Here is a 19388-nt window from a genome sequence, read left to right as displayed (position 1 = left end):
GCAAGATATTACCAGGCAGTGTAAATACCAATGAGAAAATGCAGGTCGTCACATTTACACTTTTAATTTCAATTAGCAGGGGAAATTGGTTTTACCACCAACATGATTCAATGTGCTACAAAGCATCAACACGGCACACTGATAAATCCTTTTGGGAACCTAATTAAAGTATCACTGTGGAACTGAGAGACAACACCACTCAATGACTTTTTTGTAAAAATACAAATCTCAGTTATCAGTGATGAGATTCTAAAGTCCCTGTATGTGGTGTTCTCAATGTACCGGTAATTATTTTTTAGACAATTTGTCATGGAGCTTAAGGTTTGACAGGAAGTCTAAAGTGATCAATCAGACCCCTCCCTGGTAGTCTTTAATGTTAGCGGGGCTAATAGCTGTACACAATACCTGCAAATTAAAGCAGCGTGTCGCTGTCAAGACAAACTGTGTCAGAAGCAACACAAAGCTTTAATCAGAATGTCCTATAAAGTACAGATGCAAAGCCACACACACACACACACACACACACTCACACGCAAGGCTCTTTAGGACATTTGTTACAGCCGCTTTAGCCGTCTCATCGTGTTAATGTTATTTGGATGGGCAGACTGGCTACTGGCAGAATTAACAATTCACCAGAGACTGAGGCTATTTTTCAAAACACCAATTACGAGTTTGTATCTCATCGTCTCATCGATCAGAGAGCTAGCCATTCACTCAGAGTGACATAAATGAACTCACGTGCCCGTAAACAAAGGTTTGGGGGAAGACGTGATTGCACCAATTACGGGGTTACGTACTCTATACTGCTACTGTATGGAGAACACGTCTTTAAACTGAGGCTGATACATTACTCGTTTATACCGATAAATCACACTACTATAGCTTCTTGTGTTCTCTATCTTTGTGTGCTGAGCTGTAAATGCTTGTGGTCGCGTTCCATTTCTGTCACTGGCTTGGGTTTGTGATGTTTATTTCATGTTTCACAGTAGGCAGCAGTTTGTGTGTGTGTGTGTGTGTGTGTGTGTGTGTGTGTGTGTGTGTGTGTGTGTGTGTGTGTGATGGGGGGGTTGTGTTTGACCCATCTTATGGGGACATACATCTGCTTTCGTATGTGCACAAAATGCCATAAATCATTACATTTTAGGGTAAAGACTTGTGAATATGATTAGGTTAGTAATATATATATATATATATATATATATATATATATATATATATATATATGTCCCCCTGCTCTCTTCAGAATAATTCAGCAGTTCAGAATAACAGTTGGTGTAAGTGTCAAAGTCGTCCAAGATATATTTCTTCTATTTATACTCACATAAATAGTTACAATACGTGGTAACTGTTTTATGAGAGGTATTCGAAGGAACACATATTGGTTGAAGAAATTGATTTCTATTCCGCTGCCTTACCATAAACAAGCCAAATATGTTGCTGAGGAAAGAAAGCAGGGGGACATTTATTTTAAGCAGCATTATTTATAGTCTTGTTTTATCTCGTTTGAAGTGAAATGCTCAGCACCACATGAAAAGAAACAACAGTGCTATTGAACTTGATGAGTGCAGGATGCATCAAAAGCGGAAGCCTGCGCTTATGTATCAGGGGCGGGGCTCAAAATCAGAATGGAGAGGCGTTACATGTGTGTGTGTGTGTGTGTGTGTGTGTGTGTGTGTATGTGTGTGTGTGTGTGTTTGCATCGCGGGTTTTGATCTCTCTCCTCACTAAACAGAGTGCAGTCCATCAGCAACAGATACTCCCTCAATTATTCAGGAGGTTAGCATGAAAAATAAATGGCTCCTTCCTGCAGTGAGCCAGGTTGCTGTCATGGTTGCTGGTTCCAGTAAGTTGTTCAGACTTTCGCTGCACACTCACACAGAGGATGGGCTAGGCAATGGATTTATTTCGTTGTGGATCACTGCATTTTTCTCGTTATTGGTCGAGACCACAACTTCTGGGCAGCTGCCTCTTACTCGTCAACGGGGAGATACATCTGGACTTGTTTGACTCACTGAAAGTTTCAGGTCAGGTGAAAATAGTGGTGGTACTCAAGTGTAATGACGGTATGTTTGAGAGCTAATCAGGTTAATATAAACTCCACTCTGACCTGTACCACTTTGCACAAAATGTGAAAAAAAAACAAAATAATTAGATAGTGATGGAAAAATACTCCAGAAGCTTCTTAGAAAGAAAATGTTGTAAAGTCAAACGTTTCAACGTTACTTGAACTATAGCATGTAGTTAACACCTGTAATACATTGGTAAAGTATAATTTGAATGTTGCTTTTTGTTTGTTTTTGCCATTATTGCTACAATATACCCATGTGCAGTCGAAAGCTTTGCAAAGTTAAGAAAAAACCTTTTCCAGTTGAAATACTATGACCATTAGAGTTTGACTTTAAATACATTCGTAGCATGTACACCTGGACATTTGTGGTGTGTTTGCAATTTTCAGCTCTTTCCCTTGATTCATGTGACAGCATGGATCTATGAGGGGAGTTCTCTGAACAATGTAAAGTAGGCTTGTCACAATGACAGCCAACTCATTTCCATGTTTAGACTGGAAGCAAGCCAGGTGTCTCTGATGGCACATCACTTTGTTCCAGGTGCTGACCTTCCTTTTTGTCTGTCTTCAGTGCTTCTTACTTTGTCTTTCTTCTCCAGTCGGACTAATTTGTGGCTCTCTTTGTGTCACTGTCTCATTTCTCTCTTCATGATGATTGGTCGAGAAAGAAAAAAATGAAAGAAAGTAAGAAAGGAAAGAGGGAATTCAATGCTTCTGTATCAACTCTAATGTAAGCTTCCTCTCTGTCTTTCCAGGTGGTCCATCCCGTTGGTCCTCCCCTGGATGTGACTGCTGCTGCAAGAACCACAAGGGTGACGGCGAGGGCGAGAGCGGCACCTCATTCAACGAGCTCTCCACCTCCAGCTCTGAGAGCCAGTCAGAAGCCAGCTCTCCCCAGGGAACGGTCATCCGCGGCCCGGTCAGCCGGCAGTCCCACCCCCACGCCAACGTCCAAACCCTGGACAGGCCGCCGAAAAAGGGCCCCATCGCCATGCTCCAGCAGTCCGAACAGCGGCGGAAGAGTGACTTGTTGCGCACACTCACGGCGAGCTCCCGCGACACCAGCACGTGCAAGAAAAGGCAGGCAAAAGAGAAGCCGACGGTCGAGGAGGAATTGGAAAAGTGCATTCAAGACTTCCAGAAGATCAAGATCCCGGAGAGGTTCCCCGAGAGGAAGTACATGTGGCAGGCCGACCTGCTGAGAAAGCACCGCGTCTGAGCCAGGCAACTGGACAGAGGGTGCAGACACATGAGGCCAAGGATCAGTTTACATGTTTTTTGATCAGGACTTTTTGCAACAAAGGGAGATAACACTTAACTCATTAGAACGCAGTCACTGGGGGGGAAACGTCCCCTTCATGCCAGTAGGTTGAAAGTCTACATAGAAACTAGTAAAAAGCATCAAAAAACAGATCTCTGATTGGCATAGTACGTATGTGTGTGTGTGTAGTTTAGGCCTACTGTATGTACTGTAAGTATGTGCCGTACTTGCTGAATGCTTCAGAGCCTTGAATACTTTATCCCTGAGGACCAATCCATGTGGGTGAAAGACAAACTCTACGAACCGATCAGCCAACTCAAGGCTTGCTAATAGCTACAATGGGGGTTACTGAGGGTGACTGGACTACACACACTGTCATCCGTCTTAATTTCCATGGAAAACCATCACCGGAGCCACAGTTTTAGTCCACAAAGACAGACTGATTTAGTATGTGTGTGTTAATGTGAGTGTGTGAGTGTAGGTGTGTGTGTACAAGTGTGTGTATGTGCATGCGGACGTGCGTGTGTGTGTGTGTGTGTGTTCGCACCCAGGTGGCCTAGAGGTCATGAATAAATCTGCATCAGGACCCATTAATAATTCATACTGTCCCGACAGCGCTCTCACTATAAATACTCCTAGAGCGCTCCGCTGCCAGGGTGGTGTAAACAGCTGGGTCAATTACCTAACTTTTAGGCAACATTTGGGGACTTTTGAAGCAGGAGGAGGTACAATTTCATCAGCAGCACAATTAATTTTCTTCTTCTAATATAAGTTATATTACAAACGTATCCCAAGTGAGTCAAACTACCCTGCGTTGCATTGCTTTGTGATGTGGAGCAATTCCTGGATTACTGTGTGAAAGAGTGAAGGGTTATTTGACGGTTTAAATAGTGGGGAAACCAAGAGTTCAACATAATTATACACGCACACTTTTCCATTTACATCATAGGCATTTTGGCCAATAACATTAAGAAAATGAACTCAACACTCACCTTCATTTTCACTTAGAAGGCAATCAATTGTGAGGTAATTTAAACCATGCTCAATATGACACCTACAGTAAATAGACAGGAGGGGACAGAATTGCTACACAGACGGATGCTTTCTCCCCGGACTGTTGACTTGGTGATTGATAGTTATTGATGATAGGGTACAGCGAAAGAGCTGACAGATGTGGTTCTTGTTTACAGTAATTATAGAAACTCTTGGGTTACTTAAAAAGACAAGCTGGTCATGTATTTAGTGAAAATTAGCCATTGTTCGTGTATGCATTGATGTTCTCCTGGTTCAGTTAGTGTGATGTATTGTGCTGTGGTTACAGAGACAACAAAGATGGCAGACATCTTTAAAAGAGTACAATTCAAGAACACATTTTTTAGGTTGTTGACCACTGCAAAGGGCAAAAGCACATTTAACCCAATTTTTGTCAAAATAGTTTATTGTTTATTTGAACAGGTAGTGTCACTGACATCACAATCTCTGTTTTAGGAGAGACGCATGTAAAAGAGAGAACATATAGAAAAATAATGGGACATATATTGTAAAACAGATTGTACCACTAAGGAAACAAATAGCATGAGTTCCAAAGTACTGTGGAAGGAGGCTTCAATAACCTCACTATGTCTAATGTGTGAGAGAAATTTGATCAGATGTTCAAGTTTCCAAAGGAGAAGGTAGCTGATAAGATTAGTAAACATTTTCTTTCTATTACATTTTTGTTGGTCCCAGCGTCCTGTTATTTACGATGGTGTGATAGACAGCTATGACGAAAGATGTAGTTTGGATTAGAAAGTTATACATATTGATGGATTGACATGTGCAGATGAAAGTTCAGAAAGGCCGTCTCGGTCGTAGCAGTAGGACAATAAAAAAAGAGGACACAGTGGAAAGCATTTTCATGGAGAAACATAATTAAAGTTCTCAATATTTGTTGTTATTGCAGCTTATGAACGTGTAGAGGAATGGGCTTTATAAACAATCACAGCTTTTACACAGCACAACGTTTAAAGTTAAATTAAAAGCACACACTTATGCATATATAACATATGCATATGTTATTGAGAGATCAGTTTATTTAAAAACACCCCTAATTAAAAATGTTCTATTATACTTATTTTTCTATCTAAAGGCCTTTAAATTAATATATTATCCAATGCCCTTTTTTTGCCCATAACATGTATTTCTTGTGAGAAAAGTGGTTCATCGATAGTAAGATATTTGTAATATATATATATATATATATATATATATATATATATATATATATATATATATATATATATATTCAGTGGTGCCCATATGTCTGGTGTGGTTTATTATAGTATACTTTTAAATATGGTTGCAATAGGTGCTGGATACAAACCAACCATTTTCCTCATGTCCATACAATGAATATGACATATTTTTCTACAATACTAGAATATTACATTTTCATTTTGAAGTCATTTATCTTCTGAGCTGAAGCTGAGATATATTAATGCTCACCACACACAATATATGTAAATAAACACCATAAATCATACCTAACCAGAATAATGTATTATACTATCTGTATATAACATGCAAATCCATGAGGTGTGGCTACCGCGCTGTTTTTAGTGATGCAGTAGACTGACGCTAATGTAATCCAGCCATTCTTGTTTTATTATTTAGAGTATTGGCCCATCAGGAACTAGGAAAATATAATACACATATTATAGCCTATATTTACCACTATAACAAATGATAAGCAACTTGCTCTCCGAGACAACATTGTCATAAACTGCTTGTCAGCACATTTGTCTGGCAGCGCAACAGAAGCAGTCACTGGTGACTGAAGCATTTCAGCAACGCTGAATTGAAATCTATAAATCTGAAGATGTATGTTCATGCCTTAAACAAAGAATCTACCCCTCAAGCGTTTGTTAGCGTACAGTGCAGTCAGAAAGTGTTTGTTTGTTTTGGCTCTGTACTCCAGGACATTGGATTTGAAATGAAACAGCTATAAAGTTAAAGTTCTGACATTCAGCTTCCAACAGTGTTCGGTGTTACGTTCCCATGGGGTGGAAACTAAATAGTGTCAGATTCAAAGCACTTTCCCCCCATTGTTTAGGACAATAACACAGAACACTTCCAAACATACAGGAAAGCCAACCAAAGAGTCTTTATGACCAAACACTGACCAGATCAGTCACCTGACCTGAATTCAACTCATCTGCTTTACTGCTGAATACCAGACTGAAGGCCAAAGCTCCTAAACCAGCAGAACATAAAGCCAGCTGCAGTACAGGCCTGGCAAAGTAGTCCCAAACCAACTATTGAATAAGACAACTTAATTTGGGGGCAACCTTTCTACATTTCCCAATACGTTAAAGCTGAGAATCCCAACTTAAACAACAGTCTTATGAGCTGGAGTTATGAGCCAACCCACAACACAATGCATTGACTGCACTATAAAAAACGCTGTCGTGGTGTTGTATTCTCGGTTTGTGTTCCTGGTCTGAACCAAAGGAAAAATGTTCACTTTTTGCACATGTTTTTTGTTGCTGACTTGCATACAGCGCACAAAGTTCACACTGGCCAGATACAAACAACGAGGGCTTATGATTAAAAGTCAAAAGTGTATTCTGGTCTTCAAACAGCTTGTAAATACAGGAGGGAATAGCTGAATTTGAGCGTTAGGCCAGATAATAGTTTGCCTTTAGTTGATTATTGCTTTAAGCTTTCTGAGAACAGCATGCTGACTTAAGATACTGTATGAAGATTGTTCCTCTTTTACTTATAAAATGTGTGTTTTCAGCTGCTGGTACAACTATTATCTGGTAGAATTATCCTAAAAAGTAAAGTTGAAATAAACATGATTCATATGAAAGATGAACATCTCTGATTGCCAGGGGAGAATAGTTGCATCGCTTTTTTGCATATTTTTGTTTGTAAAATTATTTTGGACATCTGCAGTAGTTCAGTCTTGTGCTGCTTTTATTCTGTTCAGCTTAAGCAAAGTGATATTAGGGACCGTGCTTGCTTGACTCTGCCTGCCATTTTAAAAAATGTGTTGGGTTTGTTTACTTTGAGATGATTCAACATCAAGGTCGGTCGGTCGGTCGGTCACAGAAATCTATCTGAGAGCATTTTCAAACACAGATTTGTCTTCAGACATGAGAAATGCTGTTGAACAGACACAGAGTGAAAATGCATACCAAGACACCCGGTGGCCTTCTAGAGTAGAATACAGCTGTTTTTGCACAATGTATGAAGTTATACAGAAACACAAACAAGTATTTGAAAAAGAGATAAATCAATAAACACCTTACATGCACAACACAGTCACAAATACCGTGTTTGTCATGAGAGAGAAAGCTGCCCAGTTTTCACCTTCAGAGCACATGTGATGATATTCAGTTCTTTGGGCCTGAAAAAAAAATGAAAAAAAAAGATTATGTAAAACTTATTGAAAAAGAATGACTTTAATTTGGTTTGAAGTCAAATGTGATGTATGAAAACGAGAGACTGAAGTGATGTTAAGTATGTGATTTAATGTTTTCTTGGAGTGCCCTTCTACAGATTTTCTTTCCAGAAGTTATGGTCATGCCATGCAAGTGAAGCCAATGTACATGACTGACTGCAGGCCTGTTATTCCCCCTGTCCTTGATAAGCCTGTGATCCACTAACAAAATCATCTTTTCTGATACTACCTGGCACATACTGTTTGAAACAAAAGGGCGTCTGTTTTTATGTATGTTGTTCTGACACTGAAACGGAAAAAGAAAAAATGGTTCAGATACATTGTGAGCATGTTGGTATACAAAACATTTAACAGATTTAACTTAGTCTGTTCTTGTGAAAAAGATTATGTCAAAAACTGATATTTAACAGAAAAAAATAAAACTTGCAAAAAAAAGAAGAAGAAGAAAAAAAAAAAGCACAAATGTGTTGATAGTGTCTGCTGTTCCTCCACAGGTGTATAAGATTATTAAATAAAAAGTCTGCATTGTGACTGAGCTCCTGCAAAACAGAGTTATTCTCACCCTGGGCTTATGGAAATAGATCATGGAAATACTTGTTTCACCATGAATCCTTCAGAAAATATTGAATAGTATTTTGGTAATTATGAGATTATGAAAATATGCCTATCAAATTACACATCGATTAATGTGCAGAAACTAAATTACTGTTTTCTGTTAACAGACAAAAATCTGTGGTGAGAGTTACCCTGTATTCCAGGTGTTACTACGTCTACCTTTAGAGTTCAGATCATCTGAGAGTCTTTAGATACAAAGCATATAGTCATTTTGAAAATGTATGACGACAACAATAAACAAGACATTCTGTACAGCAACCTAAGACTTGCCTTTATTCCCAATTATCATCTAACCTTGCTGTGGTGGTCAATAATCCCCTGCGGTCCAGACATAGGACCTGGACCTACAACCGATAGATGATTGAGAATTATTACATTTTTAAAGAGCGCTTCTATTGCAACTAACGCAGCTTTTCTAGCCTTTATGCTCCTTAAAAAACTAAGAATGGGTCAAATCGAGAGAATTCGTTTCCCCACGGTGGGACTACAAAGGGCTTATTCCTCTTTCTATTCCTTTACGTCTCTTATTCCGTGCTCGGAAACACACCAACCAATTGCATGCGTGGCAAATCATAACACATGATGTTACTCAGCCAATCAAATATGCATATTCCGATAAGCACTTTGGTGAGAAAGTGTTTTTTGTATGCTGCAGTGGAGCCATATTTACAGCCCAGTATTAACCAGCAGCTAAAGTGCTGAGGCTGCTTGTAAAATCTGACAAACAACAAGCGTAAACTGCACTTTGCTGAGAGGCTAATAAGGAGATGAGAGGCAGCTGTGCAGGCAAGTGATTGGATGAGCTGATCTAAATTTACGGTGAAGCTTGTCAATAGTGGGCATGAGCAATGCAGGGTTGGGAATGACAGGTGAGTACAGGACACACAAGCTGCTTCTTTCAGCCTCAATATATAGTCACACATTGCAAAGCACTCATTGCATCATCACAGCAAAGTGTTATGAATGAATATACAATAAATAGTTTTACTATTTTGTTCTACTTAGAGGAAATGAAGCAAGACAGAGGAGGGGAAAAAGTAAGAATGTGTCCTGTGATATGTGATAGGAACAAATGTGAGCCCTTTTGTTCGGTAAGTCTACGAAGCTGTACAAATTACCAGCATTTCAATAACAGGGTAAGTCAGAAATCTTTAAAAAACGTGAAGAACAGACAAGAATAAGGTACAAGAGCATCATGTAAAAGAAGTGTGTGTGGTACTTTATGAGATGAAGGCCTGATTATGTTAAATATGAATTGAAATATATTAACTACATTGAGAAAATGTGAGTCATGCTATTCTCTATCCAGGGAGAGAACTCTTCCAAAGATAATTATTTCCCAATGTTCTTCAAATCGTCATGAGCAACCTTTTCCAAGTAAAGCACCTTCACTGATCATGCAGACGATGTCTATTTAATATTTAAGTCTTTGAGGTACAGTTATCATGGTGGCCACGAGGACCAGACACTAATCCAACATAAAGGATCGAAAAGAAGCAGGAATGAAGACACACTTTGTAAAAGTCCACATTAACCATAAACAACTTGTCTCTAAGTCCTCTGACAAAACTTCAAGATCATTTCATTATAATTTTGGCATTGGCATATGGCAAGAAATCAGCTATTTCTGTCCGACTGGCTCGTCCCCTGACAATACCGTTAATTATACTGATTTCAAAGTCAAAATCAGGAAGAGAAAGTGTGGTTGTGAGGGAAGAATTCATGTTTCAAGTCTTTCTTTGTAGCTGCCAGCTCTCCGTGGAAGGGAAGAGGAGGGAGAGGATGCATGACAGGCTTAAAATAGCATCAGTGGGATCAGCTAGCTTCTCAAGATCAGACGATGGGGCTACATGCGGCTCTCAGAGCTGGCCTGAGCCAGCAACGAAGAGACTGATAAAACAAGAAATGAATGGATGTGGGGTGTGGATTGAAGGTGTAAGGGAAAGGTGATAAAAGAGTGTTGAAAAAGGAAAATGTATTAAAGTAGGATTAAAGGTCAGAAAAGGGAGAGAAATGAGGCAGAGGTAATGGGCAGAGGGAGGGAGAGGTTAGAATAGACACGATAGACGGAAAGTAAGCTGGGCAGATGGATGTAATACAGATTAAAGCGAGGAAAGGAAAAGGGAAGAAATAAAAAATAAGTCGCGAATATTGATCATAAGAAAAGGCACTTTGTGGGCAGAGAAGCAGCATGAAGACAACTCGATGCAGGTGTAGAGACAGGGGTAGGCGTGAGGAAGGGAAGGAGCAGGAGAAACATGCAGCAATGGGATTGAGGAGGAAATAAGAGTTGAAAAAAAAGAGGAAGCGCACAGAGCCTGCGTAAGCTGTCAGCATCCATCTCCGAGATAAGCGCTCCGGCAACATGATCTGTTTTCCAGCATTACAGATGAAAGCGAGTGCTCCTGCACTGCAATCAGATCAGCCCTGTGTATCGCCATTGTTGCCACTCGTCGGGATGATTTTCTCAACAACACAGCTGAATGATGCACGCTGCCAGCCATTGTGGAGCAAACAATAGTACAAGCCTCTGTGCACAATAGGCTGATCCTGCATTAGCTGTGTCCTGGAGCCACTATCCCATTGACAAGATTAGTAAAAAGACATTTATTGCATTTTCTCTTTTTTTTTAATGTGAACTGAACCAAGCCAAACATTAGTTGAGGTCCTGATGTGCAGTGAAAGTCACATGGTAGATACAGCAAGCTTTTTAATAAACAGTGCAGGAGTCCTGTCAGCAAAGGGCTAACACACACAATGTGATGTGAGATTTGAGAGCTGCTGAGCTACATTACTTTGAAGTCAGTTGCTGAAGACAAGTTACATGGACATTTTTGTAACACAATCCATGGGATGACAATATAAAATGTGGTCTTATCTGAATACCAATCATGCAATTAGATTATGGTTTCATTGTTTAGGATTACATTTTTGGAATGTATGTTCAGTTTAGCATATTTTTCGACAAATAATTTGATTCGACCAATTCTAAATGCTAATCTCACACTGACTAAAAGCCAGACAGCCGTCTGAGACAGAACATAAAAAAGTTAGAGACTTTGAATATGATCAACGACGGCCGGCCTCTTTCTTATCTCAGATTTTTTTTAAAAGACATGTCTTGAGTTGCTCCTTGGCTTTCTGTCCAAACACCCACCAGAGGGAAGTGTACTGATAACGCCCGCATGCTAGATAGCTAATAAACTGCAGCATATTACCCTGTTCTTTCAGTCAGATTAAATGCTGATTTGCCAATAATAACAAAAACACTGTCCTCCCATGGCTTGTAAGCTAGAGTTTGCTTTCTTCTTTTTTAGCCTGCCAGCTCCACGGCCAATGAAACAAGGATATTAACATGCCCCTTCAGAGGGCAGGACATTTCCAGAAAGACCAATTTGATTTCTTTAAATAATAGAACAGCTTTTAAAAATTCACTTTAAGATCCCTTTGACATTATATTTAACTATGCAACGGGATGACTGACCTATTGTGATATCTGTTGGACTTTGGACTTGACCAATGACTTGATGAGGGACTCTCTCTTGTTTTATTAACACGCACACAATTATACACTAAAGCGCACAAGTTGACTGGCGATGGCGAATACATTGCTGCCCTCGGTTCCACACTATTTTTAGTTGGTTTCAGTAGCTCCGCACCATCGAAATGCAAGGAAGAAGAACATGGATCTAAACAAAGCAGGGTTCCAATCAACACATCTTTTATGAGAAAAGAAAACACATCCAACATTTGTGTTAAGTCTTAATGATTCGCACAATGCGTTTTGCTTCAAAACAGCGAATGCAAATAATACAGTGTTTATTTACAAGAGAACTCCACAGGGAGCCTTTAATATGCCTGTTATGTCTACTGCAAGATTTAGGTTTATTATTGTACGTTTCATTATCTCTGGTATTCCACATTCCTCAACATTAGGGACATTTTTATTGATTTGAGATATGTGAATGAATTTCTTTAGTATTCATGAGTGATATTTTTAGCTCTGATTAACTACAGACCATAAAATGCACTTGTGTAAGTCTGTAGCTGAAGACCGTGATAATTTCATAAGCCATTTTGAAATTGGATGTGTTCTCTTAAACAGAAACAGAAGTGAACAGAATGAATGAAAAGTACTTGAAAAGTACTTTATTAATCTCCAAGGAGAAATTTTTTATTTATTTTTTGGGACATTTTTGGACATTTTTTTGTAGACAGGTAACAGCAACGTAAGACAGTTTGCCAAATACTGTCGAGCTCCTGTTGCTGTTCTTGTCGGTTGGAGATGTAACTTTTAGTCGACACATTGCTTAATGTTAAATTGAAACTGTGAATGTTAAAAGGGGCAAAGCAATGATTTAAAGTATGATAAGCCTCTATCTTAAATACTTATATTCCATTTTAGTTAGTTAAAATAATTTATTAATCTAAAAAAGGATACAAAATTATTGTAAAAAGGTTTTTGTTGTGCTTTTTAATGCATCGTTTAAATTAACTTTTGATTAATCAATGCATTGACTTAATTTAACTGAACATAAAAGTCTAATTATTTCAGTGGTACACTCCAGACTGCATAATGTATCATTTAAATGTTGTATAACGTGCAACTTTTAATAACATATTAAAATAAAAATGTCTAAAAGCCATAATTTAAAACATTAATTCTGTAATGGGAGTAACAGTAGCATTATATGTTATGATGTGTCTGATCATTTGAATTTATTTAAATGCTTTACCTGTGTATGTAAAATACTTTTAACATTTCCCATAACTGAATTTCAAGTAATCAGGATCACTTATGCCTGTTTATACAATGTGTTGTTGCAAATGAAGTAAAGGCCATTTCCAGTTTGAAGAGTCGCAACCCCAGTCCATTAGTCTGCTGTTGTTCCGACTGATGTGCTAATTGTAGGGCGAGATGTGAAAATGTTAAATGCATCTGCAGTGATGGTCTAATTGTCTGAATGGAAGAGGAGTTCTTTTGTGAGAGTGATGAGAAAAGAGATGGAGGTTTTCTTGGGGTGGTTGATGTGCTTTGTTCTTCATCTTCCTGCCTCACTCATCTTGAATTGAGTTAGCAACAATAAATGGATAATCCAATGTATAACTTTAGTTTTTACAAAAAAAACCCATCATATTTCAAAATCAATTAAGACGATTAAATTTATTTTAGTGTTAATATAACAAAATATAAAATTTTGTTTGGGTTTACGTCTTGCAAACCTACATTTGGAGCAAGAAAAGATGCTATTTCAGGTTTTTATTTTATTGTTTGAATGCTTTCTTGTAAATCAAATGTGATGACTTGCATCACTTCAACCTGGCAGGGCTACATTTAAGAAATAAGCCACTGTGGTAGTGCACGGTAATTTATTCACTCACACTACAAACCACTATCTTTTTTTATCTCATTGTTGACCCGGTGTTTTTTTTTTAGATATGTTGACTCACAATATTTGGCTGCCTCTAATGTCAACAGCTTGCGTATCTTCGCTGCTGATGCTGGATCAACGAAGCCAATCAGCTCATGACGGCTCAATCGGGACATCGTGTCATTAGCGTTCTTTGAAGGTCTTGGATATTGGACCAGATTGTTATTCCACTGAATGTGTTCTATTATACCAGCCCAAGACAGAACGCCAAATTCACAAGTGCCAAAACTAATTAAAAAACTAAAACCAGCCGCCATTTCTGTTGTGCATTTGGCAGTTAGCTGTAACTTCAGAGCTTCAACCTCATTCAATTGAAAAATAAAATAAATTCTCAAAAGCAGTTTGTGTACAAAATACAAACATATTCTATACAGTACATAGACAAATACACAAACATAGTCTGCCTTTATGCATACACCATTAAAGGGGTGAGGGGGAATAGCACTATAGCACTATTTTGCGCCACATTGTAATATTCAGTGTTAATTAAAGTGCCCTGTGGGAATATGAACTGACATGGTTTCTGTGTGTGTAGCCATTACTGTGTATGTGCATTATGATATGATACATTTAGTGTTAGTGTTACATGTCGTGACCAGGCTCTGTTAGCTACGCTACAAGGCCGAGACTATTTATGTCACACTCTACCGAATAAGTAGGGGATGGGCATTAATACAAGCACTGTGATTAACTGTACTATGCATGGAAAGGCTGGGAAACAAATGCAGCATCACACGTAAGTATAGTATTCTCTTGTGTGATGAATCACGTTAGATCTGCATTGTCAAAATGTCATTTTGACTTCAGTGTTATGATGTCTTCAAAATGTCTTTAATTGTATGTGTACTGACCAGCTGTTTAGCCTCCTGTACATAGCAGAGTACATATATGCGGTTTACATTACCTTCTTAATTCTGGTCTGTTGATCACTCGCTGAATCTTTCTGGTCTCACCCTGTTTCTTGATTTAGGTATTGGGTGGATTTATGGAAAGTGTGTTAACTATAAACGATACAGTAAGTCAGTTCTTTCCAAATCCTCTGTTAGGGCCTATTGACAGATGTGTCATTCTCACTAAGTATTATGTGTAAGGAACTGTCATCTGCAAACATATCAATTGGGAACTTGGTCAGCTGTTGGGCGGTTATTTATGTATGCAGAGCAATAAAGGACCAATCATTTTACCTGTGAGGGCTGAACAGGCAATTTTGGAAATTAACATACATACATTTTTGAGACTTAAACCAGTTAAACTTTATAAAGTCAAGTGCATTTTATATTTTTTTAACTACTGGGAGATCATTCTTGTTTTAGTTTACACAATTGTGATAGCGTTAGCGACACTGTTTCTGAAGATACACCAAAAAAAAACAATCATTGAGAGACTCAGAATGCTAGGAGAAAATCCACAACAATAGACACTCACATAAAGAGAGCAGTCCTGTTGTGTACAGGCTACTGATGGGCAAATCAATACCTTTCAGAGAAGAGATATAGAAAATAAAGACTGGTAAAAAAAAGTTGATGACAAGGGGAAGAAAACTGTATATTTGATTGACTGGTGAGACAAAAAGTAACAACTGTAACGATAAAGAAAAATATGTTTTACACAGCTTCAAAAAAGGAGAGGCCGATAGAGGCCATTACTGAAATAGGAAAGTGTTGAAAGAATTGAACATCTGACATTTGACGTGGATATGCTCATTAATTCAACAGCAAACTGCACATTGAGTTGGATAACCGTAAATTAAAGGTCTGGTTGTCACCAAATCTTCGGAAATCATTTTCTGAAGTCATCTGACTATTTTTGAGTCCATATTGTCAAGACAACTGCTCCAGTGCCAGGTTTCGGACAAACCAGGTGACAGACCAAATAGCACTGCTAGCCTTGCTGTAGGTAGACCATGTTGCTAGCAAGGCATACAGTAAGTCTGCATCTGCAGTTTACACATTTCTATGTGCCTGATACAAAAGTTCCAGTTTTTCAAAGACATTAATTGCCTTCAACCTTTGCTGAAATCCTTATTTGTATTTTCTGATTCATTACTGGGCGTACAATTTGTACAGCTCCCATTTTTAGAAAACATTACTAAAGGCCTAAACACTATATGGACTATTTTTTTTCTGCTGGGCAGAGTGACAGCAACATCAAATGTAAGGCCAGCCAATTATCTCAAAGTGTGAAGCCTGAAAGCCAACATGTTAGAGCGACAAAGAAGTAGTCCAGAGAGCCTGACAAGTGAATTCTGGAAACAGCCTCCTCTTTATGTGGATACCTGTTAACCGCTGCCAAAGAGGCCAATTGTGATTTAAATGGTGGCCGAACACTGGAGCCTGCCAACATGGAAGCCCAGTTATTATCATGTATGAAGCCTGAAAGCCGAGTGCGGATCTGCGGAGAGCAAGAGGGACCTGTGTTAGGTTGGCAAGGTGAGTGCTGTTGAGATTAAGAGACGCTCAAATCCCCAAGCATCAAACCAGGGTCAGCAGCTCAGGGCAGACAGGTGCGAGTAGACAAATGAGTTACTTCTTCATGCGTACAGCTCATTAGTCAAGCGGGTTCCCTAACCTGTCAGACAGTGGTGTGAAATCCAAAATCTACTACACAGCATGAGGGCACGTTTATTTAAACCAACCAATAAAAACCAAGTATGAAGATATTTAAGGAGCAGTATTGCTAGTGAAATAGTTAAGATCACGATGCTGCAGTGGCTCGTCCATTGTGATCACAAACAAAGTAACTGTTTTTACTACATTGCATTCAAAAGCTATACTTTTTAAAGCTGCAACACAAAGTTTAAGCGCATAGGTTTTTTTTTTCAACAAATCATGGTTTAAGGGTCTTCCCTCAAGAGATTTAGAGCATCAAACACTTCCATTTCTGCATTCGTGATCATTTGCATCCATTTATCGTAGAAATGATAGTTGATCTGTGCATGGTTGCACAACTCATTTCTTTTGAGGCAAAAACCCTGAAAACCAATAAGCAATGAAACAGTTTGAAGGTAATTCAATCAGGTCAGTATTTAGTAGTTCCAGATTTACAATAATGGGTTTTTGAGTTATTTGAAATGTATTATTATTTGAGTTTTTTTGTCCGTAATGGCAGCCCGAACCATCCATCTATCAATCCCGTCTGCAAGCTGTCAGATCGGTTTCATTTCCACAGAGATGCTGACAGAGTAGAAATGGGCATTGCTTTTTATTCAGTTCTGATTTGTATGTTATTGAAATTTGATACTAATGAATGAAATATAAAGTCTTGTAGTGCCTTTATAATTAGCTTATATTTACTGAAGTTAGAGGGAGTATGACACGAGCTGTAATGAAAAAGGAAATGCTTGTATTCTGTACTGTTGGAAGATATTATTAGCATAATATGGGAACGTTTCCTCATGTGTTGCGTTAGCCTGCACATGCTGGAGTATTTGATTTGTGTCATTCATCATGCTGCACAATCAAAACTTTCACCAATCTGCAATGTGTACAGTTCTGCATGTGAGTTAAAACCAACACAAAGAAATATTTGCAAATGTTAAATCCTCTGCATCTTCTCATATTTAGAGGAAATCAAAAACAGAGATCCACGACAGGCTTATTTCGAGATGGCAGTGAAATCATTTTACCAAGAAGGAAAGAAATAGCAGAACAGTGAAAAAGCATTTTCCACGCAATATTCTGACTATGAAATGCATAAAACCCACGCTCACGATCCCTTGGAACTGAAAACAGAACCATTTTCATTTGGTTGGAAAGAAAAGTGCTTTCAGATTTGGTATTTAAAAATCAAAACTGTCCAAGATAGTCATGTTTAAAACAGGTTGACAGCAATGAAATAAACAGACAAACTGTTCTTGTGTTTTCTATCTTTTTGGTAATTTCAGACCAATACTGAACCTCAGTTCTTTAGACATTTAAAATGGCATTATGGTTCAATTTGAATATAGATAAATCTGGACCTCCACGGTGGCACACAGTTGAGCCCTTAGATTCAACAATTATGTTCATTCCATTTAGTGATTTTACAGAGGAAGCTGGCAGAAAAAAGGAAGCCTTTAAGCAACCCTAGGCCCCTCCAACGTGATGCGTTCATGCTGCTACTGGGTGACAAATAGGACATAATAGCTTAGTTTACTGTGGCAGAGATCTCGCTTTCATCCATCCAATTAAATTGGCTCAGTCATTACAGGAATGAGATGTAATAGAGGTTAGATGCATCTGCACAAAATCCAGCCAATCACATTTAATATATTCAGTGATTAGGTCTGTACCCTAAAGAGACAGCAAGGGATGGGCCAGGCACTTCTGTTGACAGGGCGTCATTTTTACAGGAGAAATATTCTAACAAGGCACAACCCTATGATCTCCAACTGAACGCCTGGGACGCTGCCGTGACATCATTGTCTCGGCTCTGACTCCATTTTAAGCCATCACGGAGGAAGTTCCAATCTTTCTGCTCCAGCAAATCGACTGCTTTCAACTATTGTTAGAGACTAATGCACCATGTCACCGAGTGAATAGCCCTTTTACAAAGCGCTCTATAAATAACCTTCTCCTTAATCTATCCAAGATTTCCGAGATTTATTTCAGACTACTGCAGTGACTGATATTAACGTTCAAATCTTGGCCTCTGTTATTGCTGCATGCAGTTTTCTCAAGAGGCACTCGTCCAAAAATCACTCGACATTGGGCTCCCTTTGGTTCCTTGGATACACCCCCCGCGAATAATCGAATAGTCACCCCTTTTTTGAGAGTGAATATAGTACACTATACATAATGTACTACTAACGCGTATGTAGAGCCCAAGAGCTTGCACACGACACTACGCTACTTTGGGTTCTTGGCAGTGCACCTGCCAACAGTGACATTTATTTGATAACAGAGTCAATGAGAGTAACTAGCTACAGGAGCTGTAATAATTGTTGATGCTGCTTCGAAGCTTTTGTTGTACACAAGTGCCTGTGGTTTCATCTCTCAGTCCCATTTGCTCACTTTTTCTCGAGCATTCTTCAACATGATGCATTGGGTGGACTTCGCCTCAGATCTCGGGGTGAAATTACACATTAAAGCACAGTGAGTCCTGGGGATCTGACTTTTTCAAGACCCTTCCCCATTCCCCCAAGCAATTTTGACTGTTGCGGCATCACATGCAAGTCACAAAATCATTATAAGCCCTTAGTGTAGCATACACTACAGAAATTGTGTCACCAAAAGGTACAGGCTGGCTCACTGTGCACCAACATTCATCTCACTCATACATATTGCATGCATATGCACGCTCACACCAACGCCCACGCATGAAGAGGGAGAAAGATAAAGTCTATGTTACAGTGTAAATGGAGAGCCCTCTTCTAATTTCGAGTATCAGTCGCCTCTCAAAGTCCACTCAGTCAGTCAGTAAAAAACAGATTCCAGATACTAGCTACTATAATCTTTGTTTAGTTTCTTTTCCTGTGACTGGTTTATATCGGAGTAGAAAACCCTGGTGCTGTTATACAAGGAGCATCCTTTTGCACGCCCGGTAATGCGTACCCCTCTGGCGCGTTCTCGTTCAGTCAGAAGCGCCATACTG

General features: G+C 39.0%; 1 protein-coding gene across 1 annotated transcript in view; it reads left to right on the top strand.

Moving 5' to 3' along the window:
- Positions 1-5497, top strand: part of kctd16b (potassium channel tetramerization domain containing 16b) — a 66603-nt gene extending 61106 nt beyond the window's left edge. Inside the window, exon 2 of the mRNA XM_068601349.1 lies at positions 2821-5497. Within this exon, the coding sequence (XP_068457450.1) occupies positions 2821-3284 (464 nt within the window). The 3' untranslated portion in view covers positions 3285-5497. The remainder of the gene's footprint in view (positions 1-2820) is intronic.
- Positions 5498-19388: the final 13891 nt, after the last annotated feature.

This window comes from Clinocottus analis, unplaced genomic scaffold (genome assembly GCF_023055335.1).
Source record: "Clinocottus analis isolate CAN_PGR_092001 unplaced genomic scaffold, fCliAna1.0.p SCAF_5, whole genome shotgun sequence".
In the NCBI taxonomy this organism is placed as follows: Eukaryota; Metazoa; Chordata; class Actinopteri; order Perciformes; family Cottidae; genus Clinocottus; species Clinocottus analis.
This window is presented reverse-complemented; position numbering and strand designations above follow the sequence as displayed.